The 15,480-nt window shown below is 47.3% G+C and overlaps 1 protein-coding gene across 2 annotated transcripts in view; it reads left to right on the top strand.

Moving 5' to 3' along the window:
• LOC119971057 (large neutral amino acids transporter small subunit 2-like) overlaps positions 1 to 15,480 on the top strand; it is a 140,241-nt gene that overhangs the window by 29,166 nt on the left and 95,595 nt on the right. For both annotated transcript variants that reach the window (XM_038806186.1, XM_038806185.1), the window contains exons 2-3: positions 6,778 to 6,982; positions 10,075 to 10,226. In XM_038806186.1, the coding sequence (XP_038662114.1) occupies positions 6,778 to 6,982; positions 10,075 to 10,226 (357 nt within the window). The remainder of the gene's footprint in view (positions 1 to 6,777; positions 6,983 to 10,074; positions 10,227 to 15,480) is intronic.

Below are 15,480 nucleotides of genomic sequence, written 5' to 3'. Positions count from 1 at the left end.
GGAACATCCTTCCTGCATCTACCCTGTCCCCATCGGGAACATCCTTCCTGCATCTACCCTGTCCCCATCGGGAACATCCTTCCTGCATCTACCCTGTCCCCATCGGGAACATCCTTCCTGCATCTACCCTGTCCCACCGGGAACATCCTTCCTGCATCTACCCTGTCCCCATCGGGAACATCCTTCCTGCATCTACCCTGTCCCCATCGGGAACATCCTTCCTGCATCTACCCTGTCCCCATCGGGAACATCCTTCCTGCATCTACCCTGTCCCCATCGGGAACATCCTTCCTGCATCTACCCTGTCCCCATCGGGAACATCCTTCCTGCATCTACCCTGTCCCCATCGGGAACATCCTTCCTGCATCTACCCTGTCCCCATCGGGAACATCCTTCCTGCATCTACCCTGTCCCCATCGGGAACATCCTTCCTGCATCTACCCTGTCCCCATCGGGAACATCCTTCCTGCATCTACCCTGTCCCCATCGGGAACATCCTTCCTGCATCTACCCTGTCCCCATCGGGAACATCCTTCCTGCATCTACCCTGTCCCCATCGGGAACATCCTTCCTGCATCTACCCTGTCTGATCCTGTTAGAATTTTACAGGTTTCTATGAGATTCCCCCCCATTCTTCTGAACTCCAGCGAATACAATCCAAACCAATTCAATCTGTCCTCGTACGTCAGTCCCGCCAGCCCTGGAATCAGTCTGGTAAACCTTCGCTGCACTCCCTCGAGAACAAGAACATCCTTCCTCAGAGAAGGAGACCAAAACTGCCCACGATATTCCACCATATATACCCCTCACCAAGACCCTGTATAATTGCAGCAACACATCCCTGTTCCTGCTCTTGAATCCTCTCGCTATGATGGCCAACGTACCGTTTGCTTTCTTTACCGCCTGCTGCACCTTGGCGATTACCTTCAGACTGTGGCTACTTATAAGAAATGAAATGAAAATCGCTTATTGTCACAAGTTGGCTTCAATGAAGTTACTGTGAAAAGCCCCTAGTCGCCACATTCCGGCGCCTGTTCAGGGAGGCTGGTACGGGAATCGAACCGTGCTGCTGGCCTGCTTGGTCTGCTTTAAAAGCCAGCGATTTAGCCGAGTGAGCTAGAGGTAATTGAACTTCTGGCACTTTTACCAGGTCCTCCAATTTTCAAAGAGACGGAAACAGGGAAACTGAATGTACAACAGGCCGATCAGGTGGAATTGTGTAACTGCTGCATCAGCACCATTAGAATATTGAGAACAGTTTAGAATCCTTCAGGAAGGATATTACAGTTATTGGAAGGTAGCAGTGAGGATCGAGTGAAATGAGACAAGGAATAAAGGGGCCGATGGATAGGACCTTTTACGTTTACAGAAGGAGGACATTCGGCCCATCGTCTGTCGGGCTGATTTTTTTCCAGAGTAATCAACTAATCCCATTGAACCCCAATCTTCAAACCATTCATCTTCCTGAACTTTGAAACATAGAATGAACACAGAAGCAGGCTTTTCAGTCCATTGTATCTGTTGCTGTCTGTTTGAAAGAGCTGTCTCATTAACCCCTCTCCTCCGCTCTTTCCTCATAGCCATAAGACAATAAGACATAGGAGCAGAATTAGGGCACTCGGCCCATCGAGTCTGCTCCGCCATTCAATCTTGGCTGATATTTTCTCATCCCCATTCTCCTGCCTCTCCCCATAACCCCTGATCCCTTATAATCAAGAACCTATCTATCTCTGTCTTAAAGACACTTAGTGATTTAGTTTCCACAGCCTTCTGCGGCAAAGAGTTCCACAGATTCACCACCCTCCGGCTGAAGAAATTCCTCCTCATCTCTGTTTTACAGTGGTTAGCATTGTTGCTTCACAGCTCCAGGCTCCCAGGTTCAATTCTCGACTTGGGTCACTGTCCGTGCGGAGTCTGCACGTTCTCCCCGTGTCTGCGTGGGTTTCCTCCGAGTGCTCCGGTTTCCTCCCACAAGTCCCGAAAGACGTGCTGTTAGGTGAATTGGACATTCTGAATTCTCCCTCTGCGTACCCGAGCAGGCGCCGGAGTGTGGCAACTAGGAGCTTTTCACAGTAACTTAATTGCAGTGTTAATGTAAGCCTACTTACGCCAACAATGATTATTAAAATTAAATTTGAAGGATCGTCCCTTTAGTCTGAGATGGTGCCCTCTGGTTCTAGTTTTTCCTACAAGTGGAAACATCCTCTCCACATCCACTCTATCCAGGCCTCGCAGTATCCTATAACTTTCATAAGATCCCCCCTCATCATTCTAAACTCCAACGAGTACAGACTCAGAGTCCTCAACCGTTCCTCATACAACAAGTTCTTCATTCCAGGGATCATTCTTGTGAACCTCCTCTAGACCCTTTCCAAGACCAGCACATCCTTCCTTCAATACAGGGCCCAAAACTGCTCACAATATTCCAAATGGGGTCTGACCAGAGCCTTATACAGCCTCAGAAGTACATCCCTGGTCCTGTATTCGAGCCCTCTTGACATTAATGCTAACATTGCTTTTGTCTTCCTGACTGCCAACTGAATCAGCGTTTTATCCTTAAGAGAATCCTGAACTAGGATTCCAAAGTCCTTCTGATTCCCGAAGCCTTTCCCCATTTAGAAAATAGTCTATGCCTCCATTCTTCCTTCCAAAGTGCATAACCTCACACTTTTCCACATTGTATTCCATCTGCCACTTCATTGCCCACTCTCCTAGCCTGTCCAAATCCTTCTGCAGTCCCCTTGCTTCCTCAATGCTACCTGTCCCTCTACAGATCTTTGTATCATCTGCAAACGTAGCAACAGTGCCTCCAGTTCCTTCCTCCAGATCATTAATGTATATTGTGAAAAGTTGTGGTCCCAGCACAGAACCCTGAGGCACACCACTAGTCACCAGCCGCCATCCTGAAAAAGACCCCTTTATCCCCACTCTCTACCTTCTGCCAGTCAGCCAATCCTCTATCCATGCCAGATCTTACCCTGAACACCATGGGCTCATATCTTACTCGGCAGCTTCCTTTACGGCACCTTGTCAAAGGCCTTCTGGAAATCTAAATAGATTATGACCACTATTTTCTTTCTTATTGAATCTGTTGCCTGCCCTTGCAGGCAGCTCATTCCAAATCGGGTTAAGGAGAAACAAGTGGAATTTATCGAGCTTGTGCAAGATTACAGGGTGTCAGTCGTGGTGGAGTGTTCCTGTTGGTTGATGGATGGGGTATGAGGGGACACAGATGGAACATTGTCTCAATCTACAAAGGTGGGAGTTAAAAGGAATATTTCACACTAAGGATTATTAGCAATTGGAATGATGGGTCCCAGGTTCAATTCCTGGCTTGAGTCACTGTCTGTGTGGAGTCTGCACGTTCTCCCTGTGTCTGCGTGGGTTTCCTCCGGGTGCTCCGGTTTCCTCCCACAAGTCCCGAAAGACGTGCTGTTAGGTGAATTGGACATTCTGAATTCTCCCTCTGTGTACCCGAACAGGCGCCGGAGTGTGGCGACTAGGGGACTTTCACAGTAACTTCACTGCAGTGTTAATGTAAGCCTACATAGAACATAGAACATTACAGCGCAGTACAGGCCCTTCGGCCCACGATGTTGCACCGTCCTGTGAAACCCTTCTAAAGTCCCTCTACACCAGGGGTGGGCAAAACTTTTCCGTGCAAGGGCCACATTCAGAAATTCACAATTTTAAAGGGCCGGCATAGTATATTAAGTAAAATAATTAATATTTTAAATAGCCAAAATAAAAAGTCTTTAAAGAAAAAAAAAGCACATTTATTTGAAAAACAAAGTAACTCAGTAAGTAACAGAACAATGTCAATGAGAATGATGCATCTGACTGCAGTCATTTACCAGTTTGTTGAAATCAGGTGTCAAGTGCTTGTGCTGATCCTTAACACTGACAGAAGCACAGCCCCGGCCGAGTCAGCGATAAAAACGTGCGTAGTGGGGGTGGATGAGTGGGGCTGCCTTATTGGTCGGTTTAGTTGGATGTGCGACCAATAGGAGTCCAGGTTACAACAATATAAGGCTTATTGTTCGTAACCTGGACTCCTATTGGTCGCACACCCAACTAAACCGACCAATGAGACAGCCCCACTCATCCACCCCACTACGGGCGTTTTTATGCGGCCCGCCAATGAGGTGCCCGGAATCATAACCGGCATTTTTGAAAAGCCACCGGGGAAAAGCCGCTGAAGTAAATGCGCTTATTGAATAAGCGCATTACTTCAGCGGCTTTTCCCCGGCGGCTTTTCAAAAATGGCGTTTATGATTCCGGGCACCTCATTGGCGGGCCGCATAAAAACCTTTGTCGGGCCGCATGCGGCCCGCGGGCCGTAGTTTGCCCACCCCTGCTCTACACTATTCCCTTATCGTCCATATGCCTATCCAATGACCATTTGAATGCGTTTAGTGTTGGCGAGTCCACTACTGTTACAGGCAGGGCATTCCACGCCCTTACTACTCTCTGAGTAAAGAACCGACCTCTGACATCTGTCCTATATCTATCTCCCCTCAATTTAAAGCTATGTCCCCTCGTGCTGGACATCACCATCCGAGGAAAAAGGCTCTCGATGTCCACCCTATATAATCCTCTGATCATCTTGTATGCCTCAATTAAGTCACCTCTAAACCTTCTTCTCTCTAACGAAAACAGCCTCAAGTCCTTCAGCCTTTCCTCATATGATCTTCCCTCCATACCAGGCAACATTCTTGTAAATCTCCTCTGTACCCTTTCCAATGCTTCCACATCCTTCCTATAATGTGGCGACCAGAACTGCACACAATACTCCAAATGCAGCCGCACCAGAGTTTTGTACAACTGCAACATGACCTCATGGCTCCGAAACTCAATTCCTCTACCAATAAAAGCTAACACACCGTACGCCTTCTTAACAACCCTCTCAACCTGGGTGGCAACTTTCAGGGATCTATGGACATGGACACCGAGATCTCTCTGCTCGTCCACACTACCAAGAATCTTACCATTAGCCAGTACTCTGCCTTCCTGTTATTCCTTCCAAAATGAATTACCTCACACTTTTCTGCATAAAACTCCATTTGCCACCTGTCAGCCCAGCTCTGCAGCTTATCTATGTCACTCTGTAACCTGTAACATCCTTCTGCACTGTCCACAACTCCACCGACTTTAGTGTCATCTGCAAATCTACTCACCCATCCTTCTACGCCCTCCTCCAGGTCATTTATAAAATGACAAACAGCAACGGCCCCAAAACAGATCCTTGTGGCACACCACTAGTAACTGGACACCAGTCAGAGCATTTCCCATCAACCACCACTCTTTGTTTCTATCAGCTAGCCAATTCTGATCCAAACTGCTAAATCACCCTGAATCCCATGCCTCTGTATTTTCTGCAATAGCCTACCGTGGGGAACCTTATCAAACGCTTTACTGAAATCCATATACACCACATCAACTGCTTTACCCTCATCCACCTGTTTGGTCACCTTCTCGAAGAACTCAATGAGGTTTGTGAGGCACGACGTACCCTTCACAAAACCATGTTGACTATCTCTAATCAAATTATTCCTTTCCAGATGATTATACATCCTATCTCTTATAAACCTTTCCAAGACTTTTCCACAACAGAAGTAAGGCTCACTGGTCTATAGTTACCAGGGTTGTCTCTACTCCCCTTCTTGAACAAGGGGACAACATTTACTATCCTCCAGTCCTCTGGCACTATTCCTGTAGACAAAGATGACTTAAGATCAAAGCCAAAGGCTCAGCAATCTCCTCCCTAGCTTCCCAGAGAATCCTAGGATAAATCCCATCCGGCCCAGGGGACTTATCTATTTTCACACTTTCCAGAATCGCTAACACCTCCTCCTTATGAACCTCAAGCCCTTCTCGTCCAGTAGCCTGTATCTCAGTATTCTCCTCGACAAATTTGTCTTTTTCCTGTGTGAATACTGACGAAACATACTCATTTAGCACTTCTCCTATCTCCTCGGACTCTACGCACAACTTCCCACTACTGTCCTTGACTGGCCCTACTCTTACCTTAGTCATTCTTTTATTCCTGACATACCTATAGAAAGCTTTAGGGTTATCCTTGATCTTACCTGCCTCTCATGTCCTCGCTTGGCTCTTCTTAGCTCTCTCTTTAGAGTCTTCCTAGCTAACTTGTAACTCTCAAGCGACCCAACTGAACCATCACGTCTCATCTTCACATAAGCCTCCTTCTTCCTCTTGACAAGTGTTTCAACTGCTTTAGTAACCCATGGTTCCCTAATTCGACCACTTCCTCCCTGCCTAACAGGTACATACTTATCAAGGACACGCAGTAGCTGTTCCTTGAACATGCTCCACATTTCCATTGTGTCCATCCCCTGCAGTTTTCCTCTCCAGGCGATGCATCCTAAGTCTTGCCTCATCGCATCATAATTGCCTTTACCCCAGATATGACTCTTGCCTTGCGGTATGTACCTATCCCTTTCCATCGCTAAAGTAAACATAATCGCATTGTGGTCACTATCACCAAAATGCTCACCTACCTCCAAATCTGACACCTGTCCTGGTTCATTACCCAGTACCAGTACTTGTGACAATAAAGATTATTATTATTAATGAGGCAGAAACTGGGGGAAAAATTGGATAATTATTTAAAAAGCAGAGAGAGAAATGGGATGAAAGTAGGAAACTCCAATTGAAGTCTCAACAGGAAGGGCCAAATGGCCTTGTGTATCTTACTGTGAACATGTGAATGTTTAAGATCTGTAACACCTGTTGTTGATTGTGTCCTTCTCACAGGTAATATCATTGGTTCTGGAATCTTCATTTCCCCGAAGGGGGTCCTGGAACATGCAGGCTCGGTGGGACTGGCCCTTATCATCTGGATGCTCGCTGGCATCATCACCGTCATTGGCTCACTTTGCTATGCAGAGCTGGGAGTGACAATCCCCAGATCAGGAGGGGACTACGCCTATGTCAAGAGCATCTTTGGAGGGTTACCAGGGTATTGGAATTTCCTGCGTTGTTTAAGAATTGGGGTTCGGTGCAGTATCTGTTCATGTTTAGTGGGGTATTTGGAGATTCCCGGGGTATTGAGGGATTGGGGTTTAGTGGGGTATTTGGGATTTCCCGGGGTATTTAGGGATTGGGGTTTAGTGGGGTATTTGGAGATTCCCAGGGTATTTAGGGATTGGGGTTTAGTGGGGTATTTGGGATTTCCCGGGTATTTAGGGATTGGGGTTTAGTGGGGTATTTGCAATTTCGTGGGGTATTTAGGGATTGGGATTTAGTGGGGTATTTGGGATTTCCCAGGGTATTTAGGAATTGGGGTTCAGTGGGGGATTTGGGATTTCCCGGGGTATTTAGGAATTGGGGTTCAGTGGGGTATTTGGAATTTCCCGGGGTATTTAGGGATTGGGGTTCAGTGGGGTATTTGGAATTTCCCGGGGTATTTAGGAATTGGGGTTCAGTGGGGGATTTGGGATTTCCCGGGGTATTTAGGAATTGGGGTTCAGTGGGGTATTTGGAATTTCCCGGGGTATTGAGGGATTGGGGTTCAGTGGGGTATTTGGATTTCCCGGGGTATTTAGGGATTGGGGTTCAGTAGGGTATTTGGAATTTCCCGGGGTATTGAGGGATTGGGATTTAGTGGGGTATTTGGGATTTCCCGGGGTATTTAGGGATTGGGGTTTAGTGGGGTATTTGGAGATTCCCAGGGTATTTAGGGATTGGGGTTCAGTAGGGTATTTGGAATTTCCCGGGGTATTTAGGGATTGGGGTTCAGTGGGGTATTTGGAATTTCCCGGGGTATTTAGGGATTGGGGTTCAGTGGGGTATTTGGGATTTCCCGGGGTATTTAGGGATTGGGGTTTAGTGGGGTATTTGGAGATTCCCAGGGTATTTAGGGATTGGGGTTCAGTGGGGGATTTGGAATTTCCCGGGGTATTTAGGGATTGGGGTTCAGTGAGGTATTTGGAATTTCCCAGGGTATTTAGGGATTGGGGTTTAGTGGGGTATTTGCAATTTCGTGGGGTATTTAGGGATTGGGATTTAATGGGGTATTTTGGATTTCCCGGGGTATTTAGGGATTGGGGTTCAGTGGGGTATTTGGAGATTCCTGGGGTATTTAGGGATTGGGGTTTAGTGGGGTATTTGGAATTTTTCCAGGGTATTTAGGGATTGGGGTTCAGTGGGGTATTTGGAATTTCCCAGGGTATTTAGGGATTGGGGTTCAGTGGGGTATTTGGAATTTCCCAGGGTATTTAGGGATTGGGGTTCAGTGGGGTATTTGGAGATTCCTGGGGTATTTAAGGATTGGGGTTCAGTGGGGTATTTGGAATTTCCCGGGGTATTTAGGGATTGGAGTTTAGTGGGGTATTTGGAATTTCCTGGGGTATTTAGGGATTGGGGTTCAGTGGGGTATTTGGAATTTCCCGGGGTATTTAGGAATTGGGGTTCAGTGGGGTATTTGGAATTTCCCGGGGTATTTAGGAATTGGGGTTCAGTGGGGTATTTGGAATTTCCCGGGGTATTTAGGGATTGGGGTTTAGTGGGGTATTTGGAATTTCCCGGGGTATTTAGGAATTGGGGTTCAGTGGGGTATTTGGAATTTCCCGGGGTATTTAGGAATTGGGGTTCAATGGGGTATTTGGAATTTCCCGGGGTATTTAGGGATTGGGGTTTAGTGGAGTATTGGGATTTCCTGGGGTATTTAGGGATTGGGGTTTAGTGGGGTATTTGGAATTTTTCCGGGGTATTTAGGGATTGGGCTTCAGTGGGGTATTTGGAATTTCCCAGGGTATTTAGGGATTGGGGTTCAGTGGGGTATTTGGAATTTCCCAGGGTATTTAGGGATTGGGGTTCAGTAGGGTATTTGGAATTTCCCGGGGTATTTAGGAATTGGGGTTCAGTGGGGTATTTGGAATTTCCCGGGGTATTTAGGGATTGGGATTTAGTGGGGTATTTGGGATTTCCTGGGGTATTTAGAAATTGGGGTTTAGTGGGGTATTTGGAATTTCCCGGGGTATTTAGGGATTGGGATTTAGTGGGGTATTGGGATTTCCTGGGTATTTAGGGATTGGGGTTTAGTGGGGTATTTGGAATTTCCAGGGGTATTTGAGGACCCCTGTTCTGGTTTACATTAAACCTGCTCTGTGATGGTGTGTAAGGATGTGTGAGCCATGCTTACATTTAATCTGATTTTCCTTCATATACCCCCTCACCCCTGTGGGGACAAGGGAGAGGGTTCTGCACCCCACCCCTCCCCATCCCAAATCCGTGAGACAATTGGAGCTTTCCACCATTCTGGGAATGTCTGAAGTGCAGAGGAATTGAAAATTAATTTCCAGGACATTGTACAATTCCTGAAAAATACTGCCAAGTACATCAATTTCTGTCACCTTATTTTAACACTGTTGTTGGTTAAATATAAAAACATTGAATAATAATAATCGCTTATTGTCACAAGTAGGCTTCAATGAGGTTACTATGAAAAGCCCCTCGTCGCCACATTCTGGCGCCTGTTCGGGGAGGCTGGTACGGGAATTGAACCCGCGCTGCTGGCATTGTTCTGCATTACAAGCCAGCTGTTTAGCCCACTGTGCTATCCCAGCCCTATGCCAGGCTTTGGGCACTGCCAGGGTGCCAGGTTGGCACTGCCAAGTTGGCATTTTAGGCACGAGCGCGATCGGGCCAGAGATGCGATTTGGGCTGAGGGGGTGTGGTGTTGGGGTCACTTTGGGGGCCTCGGAGATCGCGATGTCATTTTAAAATGGCGTCCCGATCTCTCGCTACATTGGAGAGTTCCAACCAGCGGAGCTCCCCATTGTACAAAACGTGGCTGTCTCAGGCTTCGGCTGCACGTTCCTTGCTGAGGGACCTTTCTCAAGGCGGGTCCCGTTGTACAGCCTGCGAGCCCCAGGAAACACACGGCAAATGGCGCTCGCTATGATGGGATGCAATGAAATCTCCAGCAATAGATTCAGCCAGAGTTGGAAATCCTCCTTACGGCCTCATTAGTGATTCACAAGGCTGTGACAGGTCTCTGTTGTTGCAATGTGTCTGGTGATGATATAATCTATTTCCTGTTTCACTCAGATTCCTGGTGCTATGGAGCGCCCTACTGGTCATATCTCCCACCACCCAAGCTGTGATGGCTTTGACATTCTCCAGTTATGTTCTACAGCCTGTCTTTCCTGCTTGTGTGCCTCCTTACATCGCCTCGAGACTCCTGGCTGCCGTCTGCCTCTGTGAGTATAGACTTACGACAGGGTAGAGATGTAGCATCCTTTTTGCAATGGCTTCTCCTTGGGGGAACAGGAACACGAGCGGACTGTCCCATTCCAGCTGAGAACTGGAAAGTACTGTTCGGATTGGACAGTCAACATGGTTTATAAAAGGGAAATCACGTTTGACAAACCTGTTGGAGTTTGTTTGTGTGCTTGTTTGTTATTTACAGTACAGATGAAGATCATTCTTCAGCTCATCGTCTCTGCCCGGCTCTCCAAAGAGGAACTGAGCGAGTTCCATTCCCCAGCCCAATCTCTGGAGCCCTCTAAATTCATCACTTTCAAATATATATCCAGCTCTGTTTTGAAACCTCCAATAGATTCCACCTCCACCACCTTCCCAGGCAGCGCATTCCAAACCCCAACAGCTCCCTGAATGAGGAAGTATCTCCCCATCTCACTCCAAGCTCTCTTGCTCACCATCTTGAAATTGTGACCCCTCCCCCCCAAGTCATGACAGACCAACTTGTGGAAACAAAATATCCTTCTTTACCCTGTCAATATTGTTCAGAAGTTTGAACACCTCAATAATATCACCCGTTAATCTTCTCTGCTCCAAGGAAAATAATCCCGATTTCTCCAATCTTTCCTTGTATCTAAAATTCCCCATTCCTTTTTTTTATAAATTTAGATTACCCAATTATTTTTTCTAATTAAGGGGCAATTTAGCGTGGCCAATCCACCTACTCTGCACATTTTGTTGGGTTGTGGGGGCGAAACCCACGCAGACACGGGAAGAATGTGCAAACTCCACACGGACAGTGACCCAGAGCCGGGATCGAACCTGGGACCTCAGCGCCGTGAGGCGGTTGTGCTAACCACTAGGCCACCGTGCTGCCCTAAATTCCCCATTCCTGATATCATTCTAGTAAATCTCCTCTGCAATCTCTCCAGGGCTTTAACATCTTTCCTTAAATAAGGTGCCCAGAACTGTACACAATACTCGAAATGTGGTCTGACCAAGATTTGTAGAGGTGTAGCATCACTTCCTTGCTTTTATACTCTCTGTCCCTATTTATAAAGATGATGTGGAGATGCCGGCGTTGGACAGGGGTGAGCACAGTAAGAAGTCTTACAACACCAGGTTAAAGTCCAACAGGTTTGTTTCAAACACTAGCTTTCGGAGCGCAGCTCCTTCCTCAGGTAAAGGAAGAGGTATGTTCCAGAAACATATATATAGACAAACTCAAAGATGCCAGACAATGCTTAAAATGCGAGCATTAGCAGGAAATTCAGTATTTACAGATGCAGAGATAGGAGTAACCCCAGGTTAAAGAGATGTGAATTGTCTCAAGCCAGGACAGTTGGCAGGATTTCGCAAGCCCAGGCCAGATGGTGGGGTGAATGTAATGCAACATGAATCCAAGGTCCCGGTTGAGGCTGTACTCATGTGTGCGGAACTTGGCTCTAAGTTTCTGATCGGCGATTCTGCGTTGTCGTACGTCCTGAAGACCGCCTTGGAAAACGCTTACCCGGAGATCAGAGGCTGAATGCCCTTGACTGCTGAAGTGTTCCCCGACTGGAAGGGAACATTCCTGCCTGGTGATTGTCGTGTGATGTCCGTTCATTCGTTGTCACAGTGTCTGCATGGTCTCGCCAATGTACCACGCTTTGGGACATCCTTTCCTGCAGCGTATGAGGTAGACAACGTTGGCCGAGTCGCACGAGTATGTACCGCGTACCTGGTGGCTGGTGTTACCACGTGTAATGGTGGTATCCATGTCGATGATCTGGCATGTCTTGCAGAGATAGCCGTGGCAGGGTTGTGTGGTGTCGTGGTTGCTGTTCTGAAGGCTGGGTAGTTTGCTGCAAACAATGGTTTGTTTGAGGTTGCGCGGTTGTTTGAAGGCCAGTAGTGGGGGTGTGGGGATGACCTTGGCAAGATGTTCATCTTCATCAATGACGTGTTGAAGGCTGCGAAGAAGATGTCGTAGTTTCTCCGCTCCGGGAAAGTACTGGATAACGAAGGGTACCCTGTCGGTTGTGTCCCGTGTTTGTCTTCTGAGGAGGTCAGTGCGGTTTTTTGCTGCCCATCTTGTGTTAGAGTCTCCATCAGTTTCCCTACTACTGATATCAAGCTGACAGGTTATCTTTTGCCCCTTTCTTAGACAATGGCGTCACATTTGCAATCCTCCAGTCCCCCGGGACTAATCCTGTTCCGAGACTCTTGGAAAATTTCTGTCAACAGTTCTGCAATTTGCTCCCTTACCTCTCAGCAATCTAGGATGCATCCCATCCGGGCCTGGAGACTTCTCTACCTGAAGTGCTGCCAGCTTTTTCAGCACATTTTCTTTATCTATCATTATATTGCTCAGTTGCTCAACATTCATGCTTTTTACTGGGCCATTCTCATCATCATCTATTTTGGTAAAGATAGAAGCAAGGTACTTGTTTAGTACCACTGCCATAGCCTCCGCTTCAGTGAGCAGTTTACCCTGCTTATCGCTTTTGGCCCCACTCTATCCTTCACTAATCTTTTACCATTAATAGGGCAGCACAAGTGAAGAGCACTGTGGCTTCACAGCGGCAGTGTCCCAGGTTCTATTCCCCGCTGGGTCACTGTCTCTGCAGAGTCTGCACATCCTTCCCGTGTGTGCGTGGGTTTCCTCTGGGTGCTCTGGTTTCCTCCCACAGCCCAAAGACGTGCAGGTTAGGTGGATTGGCCATGATAAATTTCCCATAGTGGCCAAAAAGGTTAGGAGGGGTTATTGGGTTACGGGGATAGGGTGGAAGTGGGGGCTTAAGTGGGTTGGTACAGACTCGATGGGCTGAATGGCCTTCTTCTGCACTGTATGTTCTACGTTCTATAATATGCTTGAAGAACATGTTGCTATTTGTTTGGCACAGCCTGCCATCCTTTCCTCTTGTTTCTTCTTAGCCTTCCTTATTCCAGCCTTAGCCTCTCTCCTGCATTTGAGATACTCTTCCTGATTTCTATTGCTATTATTATTCCGGCCTGCATCATATGCCTCTTTTTCCTTCCTTTCTTAATTTATCCTTAGTCCAAGGTACTGTAGCATTGGGTACCCCGTATTTATTTCTCATGGGTATGTACCCAACTTGCACCCTATTCATCTCTCCTTTGAAAGTCTCCCATTTTTCATCCACTGTTTTATCCACCAAAATGTAATTCCAATCAACCTGCTCCACCTCAACTTGTAGACCGTAAAATTTACCCTTTTCCAGGCTGAGATCTTAATCGTAACTGATTTTTATCCTTTTCCAACTTAATATTGAAACTTTTATATTATGATCGCTACTTCCCAACGGCTCCCCACTCTGACGTTCTCCACCTGCCCTGCATCATTTCCTGGGACCAGATTCAGCACAGTTTGCTCCCTGGTAAGACTGGAAATGTACTGTTCCAGAAAGTTCTCCACATACTGCAGGAATATTTCCCTTCCATGCTTCACACGCTACCCGTTTCCCAGCCTACCTTCAGGTAATTGAAATTCCAAACTATCACAACCCTACTGGGCCTGCAGTTTTCCATAATCTGCCTACAAATGCTCTCTTCCACTTCCTCCCCACTGTTTGGAGGTCTATAGTAAATACCAAACAAGGTCACCGCTCCCTTCCTGTTTCTCGCTTCTGACTATATAGATTCTAATTCAGGAGCTGCATCTCATTCAAGAACTCTAATTCTATCTTTGACCAAGACTGCTCCACCTCCTCCCTTTTTACCCACCCTGTTCCTACTAAAACCCGCATTACCCGGGATGTTAAGTATCCAGTCCTGATCTGGCTTGAGCCACGTTTCTGTCAATGTTACTCTGTCGTATCTCCTGGAGCAATTTCTGTTTCCTGTTCCCCAGTGTTGTTCACTACACCCCATACACACACACACTTTAACCCCTCTCCTACATCTTTCTTGCCCTTTAGGAGGCAACCATTTCTTTCTTCACTGTGAAAACTCAAACATTCTCTCACGTCCTTTTCCCCATTCCCCATCTTCTCTTTTTTGCCCTCACTGGTATTTCTAAAACTAGGTCCATTAGTCACCCCACCCCCCTGCCGCACAAGTTTAAACCAATGTCGAGGGTGTAACTGACAGAACAGATGAGGGGGAACCAATGGGTGTGGTGTATTTTGATTTTCAGAAGGTTTTCGATAAATTCCACACAGGAGGTCAGTAAAAAATTAGAGCAGAATGAGATTGGGACAATTTACTGACATGGATTGGATTGGCTAATGGACAGAAAACAGAGAGTGCTTTATAAACAGATCATTCTCCAGTTGGCAGGCTGCAGCTAGTGGGGTATCGCGATGATCAGTGTTTGATCAGGTTGGCTGCAGCTAGTTGGGTATCGCGATGATCAGTGTTTGATCAGGTTGGCTGCAGCAAGTGGGGTATCGCGATGATCAGTGTTTGATCAGGTTGGCTGCAGCTAGTGCGATGATCAGTGTTTGATCAGGTTGGCTGGCTGCAGCTAGTGGGGTATCGCGATGATCAGTGTTTGATCAGGTTGGCTGCAGCTAGTGGGTATCGCGATGATCAGTGTTTGATCAGGTTGGCAGGCTGCAGCTAGTGGGGTATCGCGATGATCAGTGTTTGATCAGGTTGGCTGCAGCTAGTGGGGTATCGCGATGATCAGTGTTTGATCAGGTTGGCTGCAGCTAGTGGGGTATCGCGATGATCAGTGTTTGATCAGGTTGGCTGCAGCTAGTGGGGTATCGCGATGATCAGTGTTTGATCAGGTTGGCTGGCTGCAGCTAGTGGGGTATCGCGATGATCAGTGTTTGATCAGGTTGGATGCAGCTAGTGGGGTATCGCGATGATCAGTGTTTGATCAGGTTGGCTGCAGCTAGTGGGGTATCGCGATGATCAGTGTTTGATCAGGTTGTCAGGCTGCAGCTAGTGGGGTATCGCGATGATCAGTGTTTGATCAGGTTGGCTGCAGCTAGTGGGGTATCGCGATGATCAGTGTTTGATCAGGTTGGCTGCAGCTAGTGGGGTATCGCGATGATCAGTGTTTGATCAGGTTGGCTGGCTGCAGCTAGTGGGGTATCGCGATGATCAGTGTTTGATCAGGTTGGCTGCAGCTAGTGGGGTATCGCGATGATCAGTGTTTGATCAGGTTGGCTGGCTGCAGCTAGTGGGGTATCGCGATGATCAGTGTTTGATCAGGTTGGCTGCAGCTAGTGGGGTATCGCGATGATCAGTGTTTGATCAGGTTGGCAGGCTGCAGCTAGTGGGGTATCGCGATGATCAGTG

The sequence above is a fragment of the Scyliorhinus canicula genome, chromosome 9 (assembly GCF_902713615.1).
Source record: "Scyliorhinus canicula chromosome 9, sScyCan1.1, whole genome shotgun sequence".
Taxonomy (NCBI): domain Eukaryota; kingdom Metazoa; phylum Chordata; class Chondrichthyes; order Carcharhiniformes; family Scyliorhinidae; genus Scyliorhinus; species Scyliorhinus canicula.
The sequence above is the reverse complement of the archived record's forward strand: the minus strand, read 5'-3'. Positions and strand labels throughout refer to the sequence as shown.